Below are 24,064 nucleotides of genomic sequence, written 5' to 3' on the forward strand. Positions count from 1 at the left end.
TACTTGTAATTGGGAGGACCCACCCTCACTGTGTTACCATCCACTGAACTGAGTGGTCAGTTTGGGGCCATTAAACCAAATCCTGTTTGCCAGGTTATTCTTTTGGAATGATATCCAAGAGATGTGTAATTAACTCCCCCACTGATTGACAACAGAACGAACAGTGTAATCAGTTACTTTCTATAAACACTCATCAATATTACAAGTGGTGTTTGGGGACAGATTGATGCTCTGGTGGGGAAGAGCATTTTGTACTCTTTCTGCCAAGTATCATCATCTTCCTTTCCTGCTTGACATACTAGGCAATGGCTGATTTTTATCTGCTGCCTTTCAGAGTGCAAGATAAAGCTTTTTTTAGGAACTGAAAGTAGATAGTGGGAACTGGATAGAGTCTTGTTCTGTCTGAGAGCTTTTAGATATGCAGCCATGAATTATGCTAAATTTCACTGCTGTGTTTGCAGCTTCTCCAAAAGGTACACCAGAGAGGCCTGCCAATGAGTAATGCCCTTTTTTTGCTATGTAGGGAATTGTTAGTTACTTCAGTGAGCAGAAATCTCAGATACATCTGATGAGAAGAGGCACTGCTGGGTCAGTACGCTAGTTTATCACCTCTCACAGCAGTTTAGAAAGACAGATTCTTTTGCATAAGGACAGAACAGATTGCAAACTAAAAGAAGGGATATTCATGGAGAAAACTACCGGAGGCATATTGATAATCTCACAACAGGAGCCTCAGAGGAGTATTTGCAGAAGTTTTTGCTGTTACTATATTTTGCTATTGGTTTATCGTAATTGAAAAAAGTTGCACATTATGTTGTGGACTACGAGGCCAAAGACAGACTCAAAAGCTTGAATCTGGTGGACTGAGATGGAAAGTCACCATTTTATACTTACTTTAAAAATGCTCCAGCCTGCTCTCTCATTTGTTGGACAACCAAGTCTTCATGACCACAAGCAGGATAATAAAAAACTTGCCCGATTTCCGTGTTGCATATTAAGTTGCTAGGGGTGTTTTGGATGGGAAATACACACACACCAAAAAAAAATTGTTATTAACATGGAGTTATTTGGCCTTAATATAAAGAAAGTATAATACAACTAGACATCTGTATGTTAAGTCTCATCTGCAGAAATGGAAGGGTGCATGCATTTGTGCCCATGCTGAACCTCCTTAGTAACTGCATCATTGCTTGTATATATATACTGAGGATGTTGTTGCATAGACCTAACTGTGACTGTTAAGTAGAAGCTTATTTATGTTTTCACCATGAAAAACCTAGAGAGTCATTGAAAATCCAGTTATAAGTTCTCCCTCACATAGTGTAACTTACTGTAGCATATTTCTCTGTTCCAGAGAAGTATCTGTGGGCTTCATTAGTCAGCACTGAAAGATCTGTGTTTGAGGCTCCTAGGCACCCTTGTAGTACAAATAAAGGTAATCAACAAGCTGTGGTTTTAAGTAATTGGTTTTGAAATGACCCTGATGATTCTTACGTGCTGTGAGCTGTCAAGAAGGGGCAACATCCAACTGTGAGGATTCCCGTCACCGCTGAGCCACTGCTGATGTACTTAAATCTCTAGTGCTGGTGTAGAGAGACTGGTTCAGTGAAAGTGGTTCTGTAAACAGTCTCTGTTTTTACTTTTCAAGAACTGAAGTAGACTCAGGCTGGTGTCATATCACAGCTGTCAATGAAAATAACTCACTCACTTCAGTCTTGAATCAGAGGACCTGCCCCTTTTTGTAGGAAAATAAGAATTCTCCTTCCCTTCACTCTTCTCTCCAGTCAAACAATTTTAAAATCAAATTTCCCATGTGTTTATATCCACAGGCAGATTATTTTCTTTGTGTTTTGAGTGTCTTGGCTGCTGTAATTACTGCAGCATGTCAGAGGGAATGCAGAATTTCCTGCCATTAACCGGAGGCAGCTATCAATGAGTTTATGTCTCAAGTGTCCTTCAGTAGGCAAAAGATCTGAGTCCAGTAAAACCCTATCAACTTTTAACATATCAGTTACCACCATCTATGTACAGGAGCCACAAAGGTGTTAATGAAATCATGGCACTTGTTGAAGTTCATGTGAAAAGTCTCATTGCCTGCAATGGAGCCAGTATTTCACCTGATGTTGGCCTGGACTGGTGTCAGTCCATTCTGATTCAGCAGAACAGAAGATGTGGTTTTCAAAAAAAATGTGGTTCTGTAGTCAAGAAGAAAACTTTGAAAGTTGCTTCTACGTCAGCTTCACAGAAGCTGCACATATTCTAACAGCATAATGTATGAACTCTTTTTCCTCTGTTAGTTCAGGGGGCTTTGAATACTTTAGTTTGAAGAATTGAGGTAATCTCTCTGAGAAGAAGAAGTTAAAATATTTTATCTACGGTGTTCTGAAGAAGGCTTTACTTCAACCAGGGACTTGCGAGAAACATTGGTTCATTTCAGCTGCTTTCCTCTATTGTCACTGGAGGCCAACTTCAGAGGAAATTGGAAATGAGACTTAAAAAGTTTATTTTCACTTTTTGGAGAAGCACAACTACTGAAAAGATAAAACTGTGATGACCAGCTTGGATGGAAAAAAGAGTGGAGTATTTCATATACATCAGAAAAGACCAAATTTCTATACTGTGATATTTATAATGTAGAATTTGTCTTTGGAGCATCATGACTAGAGAAACAGAATAACTAGAAGTGTTTAGCTTTTATGCTGAAGGTTTTACATAGTTTTTCTAATACCCTAGTAGGGAGAATGAGTAGGTAGTGGATAAAGGTCTTCCTACAAAAAGATGGTTTTTGAAGTATTCTAAGGGGGGTATGTATAATTTAGGGAGGTACAGTAGGATATTTCAGCTTCATTATCAAGTATTAATAACCCTGATGAGAGACAGACTGTTACAGAAGGATCACCTTGACAACTGAGTAAATGTTTTTCTGAGATTTTTTTTCACCTTCTTTGTGTGGTTTTTCCATGTTTGGTGGGGTTTTTTTGTTTTAGGGTTGTTTTTTTAAAGTTTTCACTGATCCTGGAGGATGAACCAAAGAAGGATTTGTTTGTAGCCTTTTGCCAGCTCATACCACCTGCAGTTCAGAGGGCTACAGGAAGTAGAGTAGGTCACTGATGTTGTCTTAAGACCTCATTTCTTTGAGACATAGTGTCATATAAACTCTACCTATAAAAATTATTGTGGTGTTATTTTAGTTTAGAGTTAATTGGTAAAAATTTTATGACTGACTGGTCTGTAATTTATTCCATTCAAATCCAACAATGATCATTCTCCTTCTTGCCTAGCCACAAGATACCTTGTTTCACAAAAATGCAAGGAAAAGCCATCCAGTTTTCTGTTCAGAATTTTAGCCACTCTTATTCGGTATTGTTACCCTAACACGTAGCTGGGGACTACAGGCAATTAATGGACAAAGAGAGTTCTCTTCCTTGAAAGGTATCCCTTCCACCCCTTACTGAGTGTCAGGGGACACATACTGAAGTAAAAACACAGAGAAAAATCTCCCTTTTGATGCAATATATGAACTAGGATCTCACCTGGATCAGAGCCAGATCAGGGTAGGGAGCCTCTTATTCAAAGGACTTGACTGCTCTAGGCTGCTGCCTTTCTGGCTGTCTGGCACTTCTGCTGGCATAGAGCAGCTGGAGAGGGGGCCGAGGATTTGGTTTTCTCTCCCACTCAAACCAGTATCTTTTGGTCACAAGTTATTCAAGTGTTTTAAGTTAAGTAAGATCTTAGGTTATCCAGAAGGCTGTCTTAACAGTCTACCTCTCCAACTAAGTGGCAAGGTAGTACCAGCATAAGCCATGCTAAGATTTCATAATTGGACTTCAAACATACACACAGCTGGAGAAACTCAGGCTGGCAAGACTGGGAGTTTTCAATTTTTTTACTGGCTTTGTGCATGCTATAATCTGCAGTGTCTGGCTAGCTGAGGGAAACTTAATGGATTATTTTCAAGAAGTACATTTCCACGGTCTGGCTGTCAGCTGCCTCCTGATAGGATTTAGTCAGGAGACTCACTGCCAGTCTTTTAGAAACTAACCTTCAGAGCATGTTTTGGGCTTGTTCATAAATTGCAAGGTTAAGTTCCACATTTCTCCATTACCCATACCCAAAGGTGCTGTATATAATAGTTCTCTCATTGTGAAAACCTAATGGGGGCAAACCACTTCAAGCATTTCTCAGAAGGTGTATAGGGAAAATAACCTCAGTATCTGCAGACACTCATACAGAAAAACATGCTAACTGTAGCCAGTCTTTTCTCTTATTTAGTTCTTATATTTAAAGCTAGATAGGACGATGACTATGGGAAGAATTATTTTATGACAATTGCACTGGAATTTTGTTGGCTCTAGTATTAAGGCTTGGAAAAAGTCTCAATAAAATCAGAAATCTTTCAAGTGAGTTCTTGCTCATGCAGAGGTAGCAAGATTAATCTAGCTGTCATCTTCTGGGAAGCATTAGGAAAATCAGCCAGAGAAGCCTGTGCTGTTGTAGCTCCAGTGCCAATGCTATCTTTCTTGAATGCCTTTTGTAGCGAGAGTATTGGCAAAATCTAATCTTGGTGAAAAAACTGAAATTAAATCAGGGAAAATTTCCATCAGCATCCACCCGAGACATCTTTTTCTTTTTAAAATGGACCTTTCTTCAGTGAAAGGTTCCATTTCACCTGGAAAGAAATGTTTCATTTTGCACTATTTAAAAGAAAAGCTGAAGGAATGAAGATGTGGATACCCAAAAGTGATCCTCTGATGTCATCTTCACTGAGTCTACCAGTTAGCTCTACTAAGGACAGCACAGTGTTTCCTGTCCCTGCACTCAGCAGGTATTTTGGAGAGGAAGATAAGGTCATGCAGGGGTGAAAGATGTTCTCCACCATTCCAGTCAGTGCTATTCCATTACCATGCAGCATTAGCAGAGGTTTTTTAGTCCTCATATTTGAGCTTGCAAGCAGTAGGTAGGAGACTGAATTCTTTCACCAGTTATCTGAACACTGACTTACCAGCATTCAAAATTAAGTGTATGGAAAGCCTCCTGAAATTAATGAGACTTTTAATAGAGTGTAAATATACTGTTAATCATGTACTTAAGCAACCTCCAAGAGTACAGACCCAAAGAACACATTAAGGTTTGCCTAAAGATAAAGGATGATTTATGTTATGGAAGATTTGATTTGAACAGCACATAGGGCCTTCTTGAAAAAAAAAAAAAAGAGAGGGACCAAAAAACCCTTTAAAGTATTTCACAGGGAAACAATACTTTGGTTATCACCTCTGGTCTTTACCTGATTATGGGTTACTTGCAAAGATCCTTCCCTGCTTGTTCGATCTGTTTGGGTTTTTATAAAAATGTCTGGACCACAGTATTTATGTGTTTCAGCAATGCTTTTCACATGCATTTGAAAAGCATATTCATCACTGTGTACAACATGTTTTTCAGACAGTAACAGTTAACTTCTATGGCCAGATGTGAAACTCAGGGAAAAAAAGAAGTCATAATGGATGTACTTGCAGGAATCCCCTTTCTCCCTTAGCTGTAATTGAACAAATGGCACCGAGATAATACTGTAATTGTTTGCCTTTTCCATGGAGCCAATATGAAGATTAAAGTACCATCTGGCTTTCTGAAACCTAAAGTTAGAAAACCTCTAGCTTGAAAGAAAAAGCAATTGGTTCCCTGTTGAGTGGACATTTTATATGTAATTTAAATTTGCTTGTCTCCACTCAAAGTTCTAACCACAAATAAGCACTCAGAGCTTTTCCCTCTTCCTAAGAGTCAGCACCCTAATAGAAATTTTTCAAAGTGCCTTTTCCTGGAGGACTCTGATAACCTTGGGTTTATTTGTATATTTATGCTCCAGTTGAGTTTAAGAGGGAACCTGAAAAGTAAATCTGATTGGATAATTTCATAATAAGGGTTCTTCTTTTAATTTTTCTTTGTGAAATAGTAATCTTTTCAAAAATATTGTTTTAAAAGTTTCCAGCATTATTAAAACTTCACTCTTTGCACATTTATAACAATTTTGCTATGGCATTTTGACAAATCTTTTTACTTAGTATTACTTTTAGGATCTTAAATAACTTTTGCAACCATTGCAGAGAAAAAAATAATTTTAAGTCATGCTTCATCTGTGAAATCCATTTTTTCATTAAATATTTATAAAGTAATTTAGATTAAAAATGAACATTTTATATTAGCAAGAAATTTCACAGAAATATTAAAATGAAGCTGTTTCAATCTCTATGAAACAAAATTGGTTTCAGGGATTTTTTTGTAAATTAAATTAGTTTTTCTTGGATTTTTTTTCTTGTTACCAACTCATCTAAAAATTTCTGTTGATAATAAACAGAGAGTAATTTTTAGGGAAGATTTAATCCAAAAGAATACTCCAGGACTGTTAGTGTTGAAAATACTCTGTCTAGTTTTTTTCCAGGCAGCATTACCACTTTCAGAATCAGAAACCCACTTTCATTTGATTACTTTTGTATAAAATTTAGCCTATAAACAAACACACAGGAACTGCCCCTTTTTTCCCTCCATCCACCCTCTCAATGTCAAAGCTGCTAAAAAAGTATCTCCAAGTCTTAGAGCAAAATATTTTCATATTTTGATCTGGAGAGCTTCCTTTATTCTGGGATTCCTGAGTAAAAAAAAAAAAAAAAGCAAGTAAAATAGCAGATGATGGGATGGTCCAATTCTCAAGCTTTCTAGAGTCTTTACCCAGCCTCAAAAGGGATTGTCCACCTACCAGCTTTGACTGGATTATTTGGGCTGGTTAGAGAGCATAACTGGTGGACAGGGAAGTCTGTTTTAATAAGGTGCTTTTTTGGAAATATTTAAAACTCAAAATCCAGTCGACATCTACTGATTTCACTTTCCTTCTGAGTGAACCCAGTGCCCCTTTGGACCAAGAAAATTTCAAATGGTTTGAGGAGTCTTTGAGGAGCAAACCTTGCTCTTCCTCTCGTGTTGTCTGAGCACCAGCGCTGGGTCAAAAGTAGTGAGCCTTGCTGAGACAAAGAAGCTGGATAAAACCTGCTGTTGTTACCCTCAGAACCACCTGATAGCGATACATCAGTGCACTCCTCATGTGACAGTGCAGATGGCTTTGATGCATTTCTGCTTTAAAAAAACACCTAAAAGATACTTTTTAGCAGGACATTTTCAGTAAAGGCCTCCTGATTCAGTCAATGTATTTGACCTTTATCTAGAGAGAACATAAGGCTGAATTTGGGATTTTGTTGTTTAAAGTTTTGAGCCCCTTTGTTGTCTTTGGAGCAGTTTTACAATTACAATTTAGCAAAGCCTGTAGTTATTGGTATGTGCTTCAGTCTTGGCTAGCTGAGTTGTATTTAGCAAAACCTGTAAAATAAAATTCTCAAAGCTCAAACTCATTGAGATATTCATCTTTATGCATGAATTTAGGAAAGACTACCAATGAGGTTTGGTTTGAATAGTCACTGTTGAGCAACACTGGGAAACAGCCAAGATACGGGCACCAAACACTGATGTTTATAGTTTCAAAACCATTTCAGAAAATTGTCTGTAACTATTGTCTCACCTTCACTGACTGTAAAAATGAGAAAGGTAATGTTTGCCCAAGGCAACCAGAGTTTTGAATATTAATTTATATTTGTAAAACATGTCAGTGAGGTAAGTCACAACACCATTTGACCATGAATATGCAAATACACATAATCCTGTATTTTCACACCTGACAAAAAGATGTAGACAAGAAATCCTTTCTTTCTGAAATACATGAGCTTGTTTTCGTTAGGCAAACTCCATAACACAGAGCTATCAGCAGCAAGCTGTGTTGAGATTCCACTTGCCAGTTTCTTTCGATCAGAAACAAGAATATGCCTTGTGATTTCCTTTTAGATAAAACACTCCAGCCAGTTTATATCATAATTTTTCCTGTAACGTTTTTCAATAAATCTTCTTTTCTGTCTTAAGAAAAATGTGCTGTTTTGTTCTTTTCCCCTTTGTCTCCCCAGTGCATAGTTTGGGACTGGGATTCCAATGGAAAGCATGACTTCATTGGAGAATTTAGCTCGACTTTCAAGGAAATGCGAGGAGCTATGGAGGGAAGACAGGTGAGTGGAAACCACCCAAGCAATCTCAATATGTAAGCTCTGTAGAGCAATATTCCCCAGACAGTCCTGTCATAAAGCAGGTGGCATTGCCTCATCATCTCCCAGAATTTAGTTGTTGTGTTGATCTCTCCCATAGGTTTTACTGTTACCTGGACATGATAATCTGAAAATGTAAAAAAGCATTTGTTCCTGTACTTTCATGCCTGAAATACTTAAGGTCTTTTTCTAGTTCCAATTCCACAGGCATTTCTTTCCACTGAGATTTATTTCCTTTGAGCCCGAGCACATGGTTTCCATGAGGTGCTGTGCTGCAAAGCAGATGCCCATTCTGGCTATTCAAAGCATTTCTCTGCTGGCCTAAAGGCCTCTATTGGGTGAGGGTCATTCTCCATCTTTCTCCATTTCACGTGTGCTGCATTCATTGCTGCCAGCTTTAACTAGAATCCATCATGATGAAGCTAACTGGTTTTATAAATATTTCATGATTTACAGTCCTAAGGGAAAATGAAATTGTTAGCTTATCAATAATTTCACTTCTTTATGTCAGCCTGATCTTTTCAAATTGCAGTTGATAGTAATTATTTAATATGATAAGTGATTTAGCATATCTAATTCCAGAAATTGTCATTTTCTATTATTACTTACTTCTAAAGGTGTTAGTTTTGATAAATTCTGTGAGGGGGAGTTAAAAATGTTGATCCTGCAGATAATTTGTATTCATTGTTCCACTGTTGTTGTGATCTCAACCCCAAACACAAATGCCTAATAAGCTTTATCTGGGCTTTATATCAAGGTTCTGTTTATAACATGTTAGTAAAAATATAACACAGAGTCAGAAGGTGTTTGATAAATGGTAAGCAGTCAGCCTATGCCATATGTCAAGAAACGTTTATGGCTCTTCTACATGTTTTCTATTGAAGTTCTTAGAATACCCGAAAGCTTGGCAAATGCTGCTCATGGGTGTAAAATACTGCTGATATGTTTCATGTATTAGCCCATTATAAATAACTTCTGAACACAACCTGAGTATAAATAAAACCCTGTTTTGCTCTCTCAAATCAAGTCAGAGGATCAAAACTTTTATCAAATAAAATTTAAGTGGAAATAAAGAGGTAAACAAATCCCAGAATTAAAAACATTAACAAGGCCGGTGATGTGAGAACACTCCAAATTTGTATACAAATACCTGTGGCTCAGTAAGGGATTGTGTGAGAGTGGAAAAGGATGTGTATTTTCAATGTAAATGTCTTAAAACCATATTATGGTCCTTCCCAGGAGACAGCTTGTTGGCCAAGACAACAACTCTGGTCCAGAGTGCCAGGAAGGGCTCTGCAGGATAAACCATGTATTCTTTATTATGATGGAGAAACAGTGTGCTTTTTTTCATCCTCAGCTAGCAAAAAGGATAATTATTCCTTCACAGGCATAAAAAGTTAATACAGCCATTTGTAAGTTCTTGTTCTAGGCTGTCACTGTAACATCAGAGTGCTGTCCAGAAACGTTTTAATGTTGCCCTATGCTGTAAGTGCCTGAATCTTACTCTTTCAATGGGCCTGCCATTTGCCGCTCTGCAGGTTGTCTTTTACCTATAACCTTTTACTTGCAGTCTTCCTCCACACACCTAAGGCATTTTGCCTTTTTTTCTTCCTTGTTCCTCTCTTTCTGTTGTGGCTGTGTAGTCATTCTGTGAGTTTGCACCTGCAAAACCCTGCTGTTGGTACAGATAATTCTCATGGGACACAATTACCAATGGGGGATTCAGTTTCCTTTCTCCTCTTTTCTAATCCTTATTTTGTAGCCTATTCTAGAGGAAAACAAGATTGAGTGGGTAAGATAGTAAGTGTTAGTCATTTAAGTGGCTGATAAATAGTGGTACAAAAATATAAATGCCCATGCTAGATGGCTCTTGCCCCTGATGAAATCAGGATTTGATGAGCACTAATAGCATGATAGACAAGAACAAGCAGTAGGAGTTTGAGCAGGTCCTGGTGGAGGTGACATAGTTATGGAAAGCAATACTATAATCACATGTTGTACCAGAGAGGTCAATTGTGTGGGAAGCCACGTCACTTGGCTGGAGCCAGAATGCAATTTCCCTTTCTATCTCCCTGTCCCTTCCTCATCCTATCTCATTTTTCTCTATTCTGTAGAAAGAACCATTGCTGCTAAAGGCAGTGTATGCCATTGTCTGTGGACCCCATAAAAACATCTTAGTGCAGAGTTTATGTCAACATCCTTTGTGCAACCTTAAGTAATGTGATTAGCAGTTGTCAGTTCTTTTCTCTAGTTTTAGTCTCCCTAAAGAAAAAGCATGTGCAATGGAGTGTTTACTTTGAATAAAGAGGTTATAGTGAACCATGAGGAAATTATAGAGAAGGAAGGTGTTTTGCCTTCAAGTAGATGTGTTGCTAGGTATTTCTGATAAGGAAGGCCATATCAGAGAAATGTAATTATATGTGGGTGGGGAGTTGGGTAGGTTAAACATAGTTCTTTGTTCCTAGAAAAGACCCTTTCATAGCCTCAGACCAGCAAATGCTGTTTTCCGTGTAACATTCCTTTCAGTCAGAGGAGTAAAACTACATCTTTCAGCCCCTGGTATTAACATTCTTTCACAAAGCATCACAACAATGAGTGTTGAGTGTCAAAGATGAGGACCAAAACCTGGAACTTCATCTCAGATGCTGTGGAAGCCAGAGTAAAGAGCAGAGCTCAGGTCTGACGCCCCTATTTGAGTTGCTAAGGAGATGCAGCATAGCTTATTCTGGTTATATTTTCTTTTGTGCAGTAGACTTTACAGCCAGCTACAGTACACTGCTTTAGTTCTGTCAAAAGATAATCAAAACACCTTAGTGATTGTCAGCCAGGGTTTTTCACTTTCCCAGGAAACTGGGAGAGAATTGGAAGGAACAGTCATCATTGATAGGGAATCCAGGAACTTTGCTTAAGCTTCTGCTGCAAATCTGTGTGGTTTTAAAGCAGGCTACACCAGTGACACAGATCTCCATCTCTGCCCATCAGCATTGCCTGTATTGGTTGGAATCAGCAGCACAAGTTTTCATAATTGCATTACCCAGTGAGAGTGGGAGTGCCATAGTTTGTGCTGGTGAGCAGGACGGACTGTGTGGCATCTGTGAACTGCTAGTGCTTCTCACCATTTCACCAGCTCACCTCATCTCTGGAGGAGTTGACAAGGATGCTGAAGTTGCCTTTTTATTGTACGTAGCTCGTCCTTCAGAAAGCACAGAGTATTCTGACCCATTCTTCAACCTCCCCCTCTAAAAGATATTTTTATCTTGTAACCAATCTATCAACTGCTACAGAACCACTTGAGATGGACAGAATGGATATGTGTCAACTGCTTACTTACAGGAGGCGGTGGTCCTTCTCAGACTGTTCCATCCCTGGGCTGTGTACTGATTATCCCAAGTTTTGAGCGTCAGCCTCGGTTGGGCTTACAGTCAGCTTGCTGGCTTGCCTTGGCTGTGAGATTTCTCAGAAATGTGTGTTTGAGATCAGGCATCATTTAGATAAATGCTGTGAATCTAGCACTGGCATCTTCTGAGTGGTTAAACCAGTTCTGTATGAAGAGAAGGGAAAATTCCTTACCTGAATGAGATCACTTCTTTTGATCAGAAGTGGCATAAGTTGTTTATGAATTTCTTTTCTGAATGTGGTATGTCTTGGGTGAGGTTCACAAATCTTGAATTATGACTCCTTCAGAGTGTTAGGTGCTTCTCCATGACTGAGAGGACTGAATTTTGGGAAAACTTGCTGGTCTTCTGTTTTAAGAAGACTTTCTGATCATGAACAACCTCAGGATAATAACTTTATGTGGTTTTGTTCCATAAAAATTACCTTATGGTCACAGACTGTTATGTTCTGACACCTAGCCTGTTTTCATACAGACCACCAAAAAAAGATGGCACAAAGACATACTCTTGTTCAAATTCACATCTGAAGCAGCCATTGCATGGACCATGGTTTAGTGGTGAACTAAACTGACCTGATGATCATAGAGGTCTTTTCCATCCTGTAATTCTATGGTTTCTAAATCTTCTGTTAGCACTTTCCGCCATTCCAAACTTCATTACTACTCCTTCATCATAATCTTGACACAAAAAAACCCCACAGTAACAGTAAGTCTGTCCCTATTTATGACATCTTTTTTAAGTGAAATACTAATAAATACTCTGAGTTTATTGTGTCTTAGGATTTCTTCCAAGAATATATATATGTTTTTAATATCTGTGAACAGTGGCAGTCTTTAAGGTGTTCTAATATTAATCTATCAAGCATATTTAAACAGGACTAGAAGAAGCTTGAGATTATATAAATGTAAATACTATTAAAGCTTATCGCAGCTGAAAGGAGGAATCCTCAATGAGAAAAAAAAATGTCACTTTTTTTTTTTTTTTTTAATCAAGGTAATAAAGCCAGAGGGATTTGAGAGGAAAAAAATTGGGGAAATCACCTGGATCCCCATGCAGCACAGGAGTTACGTAAGGGAAAAATCTGTTCCTGTATTACATAAAAAATGGACACGTGTGCATTTGCACACACACAAAAGGAAAGAGGAGGAAGAAACCCTGCTGTACTTCCCATCTCCACTGACATTCCCACAAGTTCAGCGTGTTATTAGAGAGGGCCTTTGCATATAGTAGCTCTTCAGATGACTGTGAGACCTTTAAGCTCTTGGTATTGGGCCAAGGCGTTTATTGACACCAGGAGACAATTCCATGAGTAGTCTTATCAGGAGACAGCCCAGTTCACCCAGGACTGTGTGCAACACCAGCAGCAGCTGCTGGCCGCAGACAGGGCAGCAGAGGCCTCAGTGGAGGGTGCAGCCACACCAGGCACTTGGCAAATTCCTGTGAGGAGGTAGCCATTGGTACAGCCTCAGAAGCACAGGCGAGGCTGGGGACCTTGGCTGGGGAAACAAGAAATGCTTTAATTTCTACTTCATTCCCCAGGGGCAAGTTTCCAGAGGAAATCTCTGATAGTGATTAAAAGCAGCTCTTCTCCTATGGTGGATGTATTTCTGGGACAGAAAGAGAAAAAAGAACCAAAACAAAACCATCCTGTCTTCTTGCCTAGGGGGATGGCAGGAATAATGTAGCCTTTCATGTGGGAGGAGACTCAGTTCACATAAAACTGATTTGTTTTTCTTGAGGCATCAGAAAGAGACAATGAAGGATATAAAGCTGCCTGCTATTGATTGGGGGTTTTGCCCCATCCTTTAGACTGTGGTGCCTCCTTTGTTATTTACAAACTGTGCAATTTGTTGCAGCAGCTGAACAGGAAAGAAGAAGAGAGAAACCAAAGAAGTGCAGGGGATGCAAAAGAACGTGTTACTGCTAACACAAGCTAGGCTGCAAGCAACACAAGCTCTCTAGCCCTTTCCTTACAGGCCTACCCAATGTCCTGGTGTGCAAGGACTGTCCCAGAGAAAGCAACTGCTATCATTTGTCTTGCCTTAGGGTACATGAAGCTCTCCTGACACCTTCAGTTCTTTCTCTGAATAGCTTGTGCCACGTACTGTCCAAATTTTGGTTCTACAATGGTTGCCTTCATTTAGTCGCCTCCACTTCCCTTTGCTGGTGTGTGGCATAAATGGTTGCACTGTTTGCTTTTTGCTCTCTTTTGAAGGTTTTGTAAGAGAAGGAGTAAGGATGTTTGGAAAGACAGTATCCTTCACTGCAAAGAGTAACATCTCCCACTGAGGGATGTCTTGTCTCCTCATCACAGGCACAAGAGGATTGGGACCTTCCAAGTGTCAGCATTAGTTCACTGACTCTCATTGAAGAATAGCTGAACGGAGTTCGTTCAGAAATTTTCCGCACAGTGGTTTAAATTTAAGCGTATAAAAGAATCACCAACACAGTATAGTCTTGGGAGTCCATTACCAACATTTGCAACATTACTTAAATTAACAGTAGATAGTTTAAAACCAGGTTGCTTTCTGTTTCAGATTCTCTGTGTTGTTTGACAGGGAAAGAGTTTGCACAGCCCAGAGCTGTCAGGCATTTGGAGGAAATGCTAAGTGACTTTCAGAATGACGAATCCGAACTTCACAATGTTTACCATTAGTGTCAGATTGCAGACTATTGCATTAGCTTCCTCTCAACTGAAAAGTTAATTTAAGAGCAAAAATGAATCGATAAAAAACAATGTCAGATACCAAATCAATACTGGGAATGTAGGAACAGACTGGAAATTGAGGTTGGCCTCAACAGTGCAAGCAAAATATTTGAGAATTGTTTCTCGTTATTAGTTACCTGCTTAGAGCTGTATTCTGAACTTTGTTCTCATTATAAAAGCTGGATAAATAGTAAGACCTGTATAGGAAATTTCCTTCAAATGGTGCTTGTTACATCTTTAGCTTGAACTGTGGGAATTGCCAAGGTCAGAACTGGATCTTGGTGGGTAAGTGAAGATTGACTTTTATGTAAAACAGTTTTATTGGCTTTTTTAAGCCTATGAACTGGGAAATGTCTTGTCTATCCTCTCTTATTCCTTTGTCTTCTTTATACTTTTATCAACAGATTTAATAAGTGCAAAATTGTTCTTTCTTTCTGTTTTCCTGTTTTCTGTAAATTTTCTAATCTGTTCTTTCCTTTGCTTTATTATCCACATAAGTCAATAATGTTAATGACTTGCACATAGAATATTTAAATGAGCTTTAGGTTGTTACTGAGAATTGTTATCCATACATCTCAAAATGCTGTGCAAGGTAGGTGAACATTCATAATTGCATTTTACAGTTAGCTAAGGGAACCTGAGAGATCTTTTCTCCCCTTAAGTGGTGTTTTATGCCACTTCGGTCCTTATTTATTGTAAACTTCTTCCATAAATGAATACCATGAAAAACATTTTTTTCAGGCTTGAATAATCCTTTCCTGAGGAGAGAAATTATGTGCATAGTATATGGCTTCATATAGGTCAGGCCTTGTTTAAATATGTACATTGAAAAAATATTCATGTTGGAGGATGCTAAAATTAAGGAGGTTCACCTTGGATGTTCAGGGGAAAGCTACTAGACCTCTCCAGTGTGTTTCAGTGTCAAAGGGAGGAATCCTGTCTCCTATTTTTCCTTTCTATTTGATATATTACAGTGTATGTATAATATACAGACAACATGATTTTTCTGTATGAATGTTTCCAGTAAGTGTGGAGACAACTGTGTGTTAAACCATTTTACCTGACCGCAACCTATCAAGATGGGAGAGGGCAGTGCTTTTGCCTTGCTCTCAGACCCAAACATGAGCTTACTGCACTCCAGCATTGTGTCACAGAGCACTCTCTTTGCTGGGAGAGAAGGGTTTTTATTTCTTGAGCCTGACTGCTTCTCTTGAGTAGTGAAGAAATATTTATGGAGGATTTTCCCTGAACATGAGGGCCTGTATCTGCCTGTCTTCTCAGTTGGAACATTTGTTTCACAAGACAAATAACTGAGCTGTAGGCTAGCTGGGAGAGCGAGCAGATGTGCTTCCTGCAGTTGGAACTTTTTTTTTGTCTTTTCCCATTCTTCACTCTGTCACCTGTCTCCATTTCACAGTGATGAAAAATACCCCTCCTCTCCTGTGCCAAAATGGTCTCATATTGCTCCAAAGCCAGATGTTTTGCCTTCCGTTTTTTTGATGTTTGACAAAATCTCTAAGTCTGGAATACTTCAGAGACATCCAAATAATTGCTGTTAGGCAGTGGCTTGAAGCTCGATGAAATTTCTGGGGCTGAGCATAAAGTAAAAATAGGTTTTGGTGCTCAGACACTTTGTTAGGATGTATCATGTATGTACCTCACTATAGACGAAGTATTGTAACACTTAGGAAGGTTTTCATTGTAGGCAAAACACTGTTACACTTAAGACATGTTTCATTTCAAAATTTCATAGTAGAGATTTTTAGATAATCGATCATTCTGGTTCCTTTTGGAATTGTATTTCTTTCTGTTACCCAGCATCACATGTTTTGTCCCCACACTTGGAAAACAGCTCTCTGAAGGAAAATAGTCATGTTATTAACCTTATGAACAGCATATTACAGATAAAAATCTGTATATACAAATGCCAATAGACACTTGCATGTACAAATGTACGCTTTACTCCTGCAGTAAGAGGCATGAATAATATTGTAGACATTAGAGGTGAGGGTCTGAAAGCTTGGCCTTCTCACGCTGCCTGAAACCAGAGGAAGGCAGAACATTTCAAGTGGAAATGATTAAGAACCTGTGAGATGTTATGATGAAAACAAGGAGATGTATTTCAGTAACAAGGCAGGACTGTTTTGCTGTAAAACTGACTATCTGTAAATAAAACTATGAAAAAAAATTCAAAAAGGGATTTTGATATATTCTTAGGGATAAATTTCAAACATATCAGTAGTTAGCTCCATCTTTGTGAACACTTTACTGATTTTCTTAACTTTTTATTTTCCTGTCAGACTTAAAGGAGAAAGCAAGATGATTGTTGACCAGAATTTTTCTAATCATGAGTTTAATACAAAACTCAGTGTTACTGTGACAACAGTTTTGTAGTTAATACAATGCATCAGGTTGCTCTCTCCAGTATTTTCATTTGTATTAAGTTCCTTCTTTTTTTTTCCTCTTAAATGATCTCAAAAGATCCTCAATCTTTCTTATGTAACACCTGAAACTACGAGACTGGAAGATGACAACAAATGAATCTGGATGTCTCCCTTAGTGCCTTGTCCACATGTATATGTTCAAAGACTGATGTTTGCCCTGGGCCTTTTTCTATTAACTATTTTCTGCATAGTTAACAGTTTTCATTTTTTTCCTCTCTGTGTGCCATTATCTGTTATGATTTAGTCAAATGTGGAAATTAGGCAGTGCAGTTTTTGTCAATTATTCCATCTGTACATAAAATTTTCCTGCAGAGTGACTGCTATTTTTTTCACAGGTACAATGGGAATGCATTAACCCCAAGTACAAAGCAAAGAAGAAGAACTACAAGAACTCAGGCATTGTCATCCTTAATCAGTGCAAGGTATGTATATGTTTTGCTCTTTGTCTCTTTCTTTACTAAGCTCTCAGTGATAAATTTTAATGGTGCTTGGAACAAAATGGAGCTGCCTGTAGAATAGCAGTGGAAACTATTCCCTACAAAAAGTAGAGGCAAGGATTTGAATCTCAAAAGTAAGTTGACTGTCCTCAACTCTCATTACATTTCTCTTGCCCTATCCCTGCAGTTTTACAATGCAAAAGACAATACTAAACTCTAACACCTAAAGACTTGCCAACTTTGTGTGTATCCCTTTTAAGACTTCCATTATGTCTACAAAATTTCTCTTGTTCCTCCTAAACCAACAGCAAAATTTCCACTGAATTCCCACTGAGAAGCAGTTGGTTCTACTTCTTATGTGAATTTTCCTTTCTGTAGGTTTAGAATTTTGATATTTTTTCTGTTTATAGTTTTGTTTCTGTCTCAAACTGTATTTAATGATTTCTTCCTTTACCTTATTTTCAGTTGGTCCCTCTCCTACTTCCAATTTTTTTTCAGGCAGTTCTCTTACATTTTATCAGTATGCAGCTAAGTTGAATGTCTTGCTTTCTTGTCTGCAGATACACAAGATGCATTCTTTCTTAGATTATATCATGGGAGGCTGCCAAATACAGTTTACAGTAAGTGCCTTACTTCTCTAATTTGTTTTGAAGAAAGGGAATCCCCTTAGATACCAATTCATTACTTTCAGAGAAATGATTCTTACATGCCATTCCTTGGTAAATTATTAAGTTCTTCTTGCAAAATGTAATAAGGGCCAGTCTTCCTTTCCAGAATGAGTGCTCCGCTAAAGAAAGGTTTTTCCCCTGAAATGGTGCCATACAGAAAGTCACACACAGAGATCCAGCCAGGGACTTTTCTCTGTCAGTCTGGGGTAAATGCTGGTGTTTCATATCTCAGCCATAGCTACCAAGTAAGGTGGCACTACAGGGGTACACAGTTCTAATTTAGAGTGTACTCAGAAGCTATTCAGTTCAAGGAACAGGGTGTAAAAGGATTTGCTGGGCTCTTCATAAACAGAACTACAGTTTTTTGCATTTCCATTTAATAAATTTAGAAACATTTAATGATGTGTAGGTTTGATCTTTTTTTGTATCATGTATCTAAAAATTAATATACTTAATATCATGTAATATGATATGATATATCAGTTTTTCCCATAGCATAGGAATACAGATTGTGGCTCAGTTCCAATCTGATTTATGTGACTTCTAATTCATGCCAGCTAAAGGGCTAAAAATGTGCACCAAGGTATTATTCTTCTGCTGGAGATCTTTTCTTTTCCTGTAACACCCTGCCCTACTTCTGCTCCCACATATATCAGACACTGGATGCTACTGAAATGTTCCATTTCACATTTTCCAGGCAAGCCTTAATTTTCCAAAAAGATTTGACAAAAAAAGAAAGTTGGTTTTTTTTTTAATTGTACCCGAAAGTTCCAGCAGCAGCTATAGACAGTAGTGGATTGTCCTCCTGTGTACAGATCAGCTTTTTGAGGTGTTAAACATGGACTTTGTCCGTACCAATCACAAACTCATTGGATAACACCCAGAACTGAGGACTCTGTTCTGGTTTTGAAGGAAATACCTTCTGCAGTGGACAAAGATCTTCATAGTTGTCTTCTCTCATATAAAGCATACTGTGTAATTAATTACCTCTCTGCCTTACCCACCTACTTCTTTTATCCCCACATATCTGCAATGCAAAAGGAGAAATCCACATATTTCTCTTCAAGTCTGAAACTTTGCAATCACCAGAAACCCCTTTAATTTATCTTTTCTGACATTTCCTCCCTAAAATATGACTGGAAGAACTCAATTATCAACTGTGTTCAAGATTGTTATCAGAAAGACATTAATGTCTTCATGTAATGTTCTAAAGCCTTTTCTAATCAGGGCATGTGCTTAGGCACATGCAAAGACCAGTTAATATGCATTTCCTATAGCTCCAGCTCAAGAACAGGAGCACTGCCACCATTAGAAAGTGTCTAGGGATTTACATATTAAGTTAAGTTACAGTTGTGCTTTTCAAACTCTCTTTGGTTCCTCCTAGCTGTTTTCCAATGGAAGAGGGAGTTCTTACTCGGTGCAAGGAAGGGTTATGGCAATTTGCTTGCCTTTTATTTACTTATCACACGTTTCCTATTAGTAGGCTGTGAAAGACAAGTTTAAAAGTAGTGGGGCAAATGGGTTAAAGTGGATAGTACCTCTTCTACTATATTTTACTATATTTCATTTTACTGAAACAAAACAATTGGTAATAGAAAGCTTAAGTAAGCTCATCTGCAAGGATGGGCAGTGAGGACATAAAAGAAATGGAAGATTCATACTACTGTGAACTGCAGAAATCCCTGAATTACTATTGCCCTCAATGGTAAAGCATTGTGTAAACTCATCACTATCAGTTTTCAACCTGCGTGGACCCAGGGTAAGCCATGGTGACATCTCTGTACCTGTAGCTCTCTGCATGCATAACCTAGTGGTTCTACCTAAACATCGTCACTAACTGGCTCTCCACATATTTTCCTTCGCTTTTCTTCTACCAGTCCTCAGTATTATTGCACAGGCTGGTTGTGAGATGTGGTGTTGTTTTCCGAAATAAATTCTCCGGTGGTCACTCAAACAAAAGGGTGCAGCCTACTGGGGAGATATTCCATTCTCCCTTGCTTTCTGCATGCATCACGTAATCTCCTCTTCACATAGTCCTAAACTGATTCATTCAGACCACTGAAACAGAGGAGGCCTATTCCTTGGACTTTCTCAGATTTCCATTTTTTTTAATTGTAGTGGATTTGGGATTGTTTGAAACTCTCCTGATACGTGTATTCTTGTTGTCATTGTCCTAATATTAATGACATTTCTATTGAGCTCATGCTGTGTACAGGCAGTATGATACAAATGTGATTTGAAAGGGCACTTGCTGAGGGAGGGAAAATGGGATGCTAAACACACATTTGATAACAAAAAGCTGTAGCATGATGTACCTGCTAATTTAAGGTATAATGAAAGCCTTGGTAACATCATGCTGTGTCTTCTTGGGATGCTTTGTACCTTGATTGTGGAAGTTAGAAAGAATATCTCTGAAAAACAAAAGTAAACTTTTCCTTTGCTTTAAAACCAGTTATTAAGAAGTTTTCATCTACAGAGATCGACAGTGCTGATTCCAGCCCTCTATTTTTATGCGCAGTTTATTGCCAAACACTGTATCTCTTATCAGTGTACCCTGCTGCAGAAGAAATGTTCAGAGGGTGGCAGTGCAAATGGGTCTGTAGTCAGAAGACATTTCCATCACTTTAGGAAATACAGCAGAAAGGATGTGTAACATGCATAAAAGGAACTGTAATAGAAAGATATATCAGACAGATGTTCTCTCAGGCAGGTCACGGTATTGGGCAGCCTGATTTGTTGCTGACAGATCTAGCAGGAGGTCCCAGCTATGTAGGATGTTTTGAGTGTAGTGAAAATCACCTTTTTACGAGTCTGAGGAAAAAAAAAAGAAGCTGGTACTGAGTATAGTTATTGTTCTGTTATGCTCTTATTTAGCTGAGGGAAGATGACTGGTACATTGGAAGTGATACATTTAAAGATACACTGATAAAAATCAAATGTACTCACTGTAAGAAAGATTCCTCCTTTGCTGCCCAAAGATAAGCTCAGTTGTTATATTAACATAACTTCTGTCATATATTAAATTATTTTTACAAATCCTTATCTGATGTATTTGCACAAGACCTTGGTATTGTTAAGTAATGCTAAAAGAGCAGAGCTCTGCATTGGTATTTTAGAATCATGGCAATTTAAAGGGGTCATCTTTCTTCTAAGTCCTCTCTGTGGGAGTCAAACAGAGACTTGGATCAAATTCAAGCACACTGCATCCAAGTACAAATATTCATAAATTCTTCATCATAGGAAATGAGGTTTTTTTTTTACTTATCAGCAGACCTCTGCTGCAAGGACCATTTTCAAAAGGAAGCTTGTTCCAGGAAGTGTTTTTTGCTTACCCGAACACTAGCCACAGGCTTTTTTCCAAGCTCATGAAACCTACTCCTTATTCCTACTCTGTATTCTTGTTTTCATTTCCAAAGCAGTTAGCCATGGCTAACAGCCATAAAGGAAGTCTTGTCCAGTTCTGTTTGATGTGTCACTAAAGTCTTGTTAAGGTGTTATAGTGGTTTGAGATTATCAGCAAAAACACCTACTTTTAACAATTTTACAGGAATCCCCTTTGTTTCCCTATCATACAGTGGCATTTTTGTGCCTTGTATAATGAAATTAGGGTCAAATTAATGTCAGGGAAAATATACTTATTTTTAAGAAAATATGCATACCTTGAATATGCATACCTTGAATAAGATTTTTTACAAATAATTTTCCCAAAACTAAGCTAGTCCATACAGGCATCCATAGGTTTATCTTGGGTTTCACAACCACTAATGTTGCTTTCTTCCTCAGTTAAATATGTGTAGTGCTTCTCAGTTACGTGCCCTTACAAGTGAAGTCATGAGAGGTTCTCCACTGATTTATTCAAGATAAATCCAGATACCATTTTTGGAAAAAGATCTATGTGGAAAACAAACTCAGTGCTTCGGTGCCTGAACAGTGAGTAGGAAGCAGAGGTGAAAGATTACTCTTATCTGCAAGCCAAAAATCTCATCTCTCTCCTGACTGGATGTGGTGAGGTGCCAGGGGTTCATAGGTGATCAAGGCAAAGAAGGGAGTTTCTTCAGCTAAAAGATAGAGGTGGAAAATCAGAACCAGTATGAAAGCCATTTTGGGTTGACCTAGTATGATACTTCCCTTTTACTTTTTAGCATCAAGAAGTAAGTTTCAGAACAGCTGTGTAATTTTTTTACAGAAGCACGAAAATGTCATGTTTCATTTTCATTTTAGAGCTGCATAAAGTAGCGTTCCCTGTGCCAAGCAGAGGCTGCAGCTGGGGAAGCTGAACATTTGCAAAAGCAAGCTGTGCCTTCAGAGTGCTGTTTGCAGCCTTTAGCAAGACCCTTTCTTAGTTTCCAGCTACACTGTAAAGCTGAAATCTGAACTTGCTGCGTTTGTCTATTGAATATTCAGGTGTAATGGATTTTTTAGAGGAATAGGTTATTAGACACAAGGACATTTTATAAATGGCTTTGTTCCCTCTGTAAGACCCTTGGGATTATTGTTGCTTCTTTTAGGAATTCCTATAAAGCAGCATCACAAATTCAGCAGAGGACTTTCTGATCCATGACAAAGGAAGTTGCATGCCAGATCCTACCTTCAGTGAGAAGTATAAAGAGCATTTTAAAAGGGAGAAATTAATTTTAAGATGATTCATTAATACTTGCTTTTGCATTGACTACTTCCCACAATCTTCTCTAAGGTTTTTCAAAAACAACAACCAAAAAATCTTTGCAGGATTCAAGCTTTATTTTTACCCTGCAGCTCATGGTTAAGCTTGCTGTTGACTGTGAAATTGGGAGGGTTAATTATTTAATGCTTAGATGTTTTGAAGACAAAAAATACCAGACAACCAATATCTACTACTACAGCCACAGTAAGAATTAAAATAGCTAAGAAATGTCCCTAATTGGAGTTTTAATTTATAGTTTTAGTAGGACTTGTAACTCTCTAAGGACATTTTTGCTGCAAAGCTTTTATGTCCTGAACGTCACCTGAGCTGGAATAATTTAATTAAATATGAGAACCTAGAGATAGTTAATTTGATTCATTTGTATTAGAACATAATTTTCCCCATAGAATAGCAATGCAGGTAATTTTTTACCTAATTATGCCATTTTAGTTTTGTTATCTCTTATTTTATAAACTGTCATTTGCTTCTACGTATATTTACCGGTACAATCCTAATTCAAATTTGATTAAGTACACTGTAAAATGACCTTTGCTTTAAGGCTGCTGTCTCTTTGCTGCAGCAAATTGTTTCTGGTAAAGATACATAGTTGATGTAGGTATACTTATGCTCACAAGAGCTCTGCAACACATTGACTTCTTTTCTTTTCCAGGTAGCTATAGATTTCACTGCATCGAACGGTGATCCTAGGAACAGCTGCTCGCTGCACTACATCCACCCCTATCAGCCCAATGAGTATCTGAAAGCTTTGGTAGCTGTTGGGGAGATTTGCCAAGACTATGACAGGTAAATAAACACGTTTGATTACAGAGTTGTCTTTAGAAAGCGTTTTCACAGTGTGAAATTAATGACTGCCTGTGGCTGGCTGCAGAAGCTCTGTGTTTAGGCACTTAAGAGGAATGACTGCACGTCAGTAAGATTAGTCTATGTTAACCTGCTGTTGAGAGTGACACTGGTTTAGATTAGTTTCATGGTAAAGAAAGTCACAGTTCTTGGCTGTGTGGCTGATTTGTGTGTTAAGTTTCAGGTTTATATTCACATGTTAAAATTACATGTTAGAGTGGATTTTTTGTGTGTTCAAGATTGACAACTTAGAGCCGGTTTCACAGATGCTGGCAGCATCCTTTCTGATACACTTGGGAATCTGTTTGTGTCCCATTCTACTGAAGAGTGCTCCTGAGAAGTTCAGTATGAGAAGTTGTGTTTGAAACTGAATTTGTAATTGCCTAAACTGCTTATTCCCGAGGTCTATTCTTAGAAGTAAACCCATGATCTTTTCCAGTGTTCTCCTGGACTGTTGAATATTGCACTCTCTTCTAAAATAAGTGTTAAAAGCTAGTGATAGTGTGCGTACACAACATGCCTTTAAATAAATAAACAAATGCAGGTAATTGAACCAAATATGCTTTGATTACATTATGTACTTCTGTTGCTTTCAAATAGGCTGCCTGATTCTATCAAATGAATTGCCCATTATTAATCTAATTACCAAGTACATTTCCTTTAAATGTTCTTTGGTGGTGAAACACAGTATCTTGCACAATTTCTTTTTAATATTTGCACACGTGATAGATATCCACCCACCGCTTTGCCATATGTA

The 24,064-nt window shown here is 38.2% G+C and overlaps 1 protein-coding gene across 4 annotated transcripts in view; it reads left to right on the forward strand.

Moving 5' to 3' along the window:
• CPNE4 (copine 4) overlaps window positions 1–24,064 on the forward strand; it is a 229,919-nt gene that overhangs the window by 167,188 nt on the left and 38,667 nt on the right. For all 4 annotated transcript variants that reach the window (XM_032106747.1, XM_032106732.1, XM_032106741.1 and 1 more), the window contains 4 exons: window positions 7,998–8,096; window positions 17,014–17,100; window positions 17,676–17,735; window positions 23,117–23,250. In XM_032106747.1, the coding sequence (XP_031962638.1) occupies window positions 7,998–8,096; window positions 17,014–17,100; window positions 17,676–17,735; window positions 23,117–23,250 (380 nt within the window). The remainder of the gene's footprint in view (window positions 1–7,997; window positions 8,097–17,013; window positions 17,101–17,675; window positions 17,736–23,116; window positions 23,251–24,064) is intronic.

This window comes from Corvus moneduloides, chromosome 1 (genome assembly GCF_009650955.1).
Source record: "Corvus moneduloides isolate bCorMon1 chromosome 1, bCorMon1.pri, whole genome shotgun sequence".
Taxonomy (NCBI): Eukaryota; Metazoa; Chordata; class Aves; order Passeriformes; family Corvidae; genus Corvus; species Corvus moneduloides.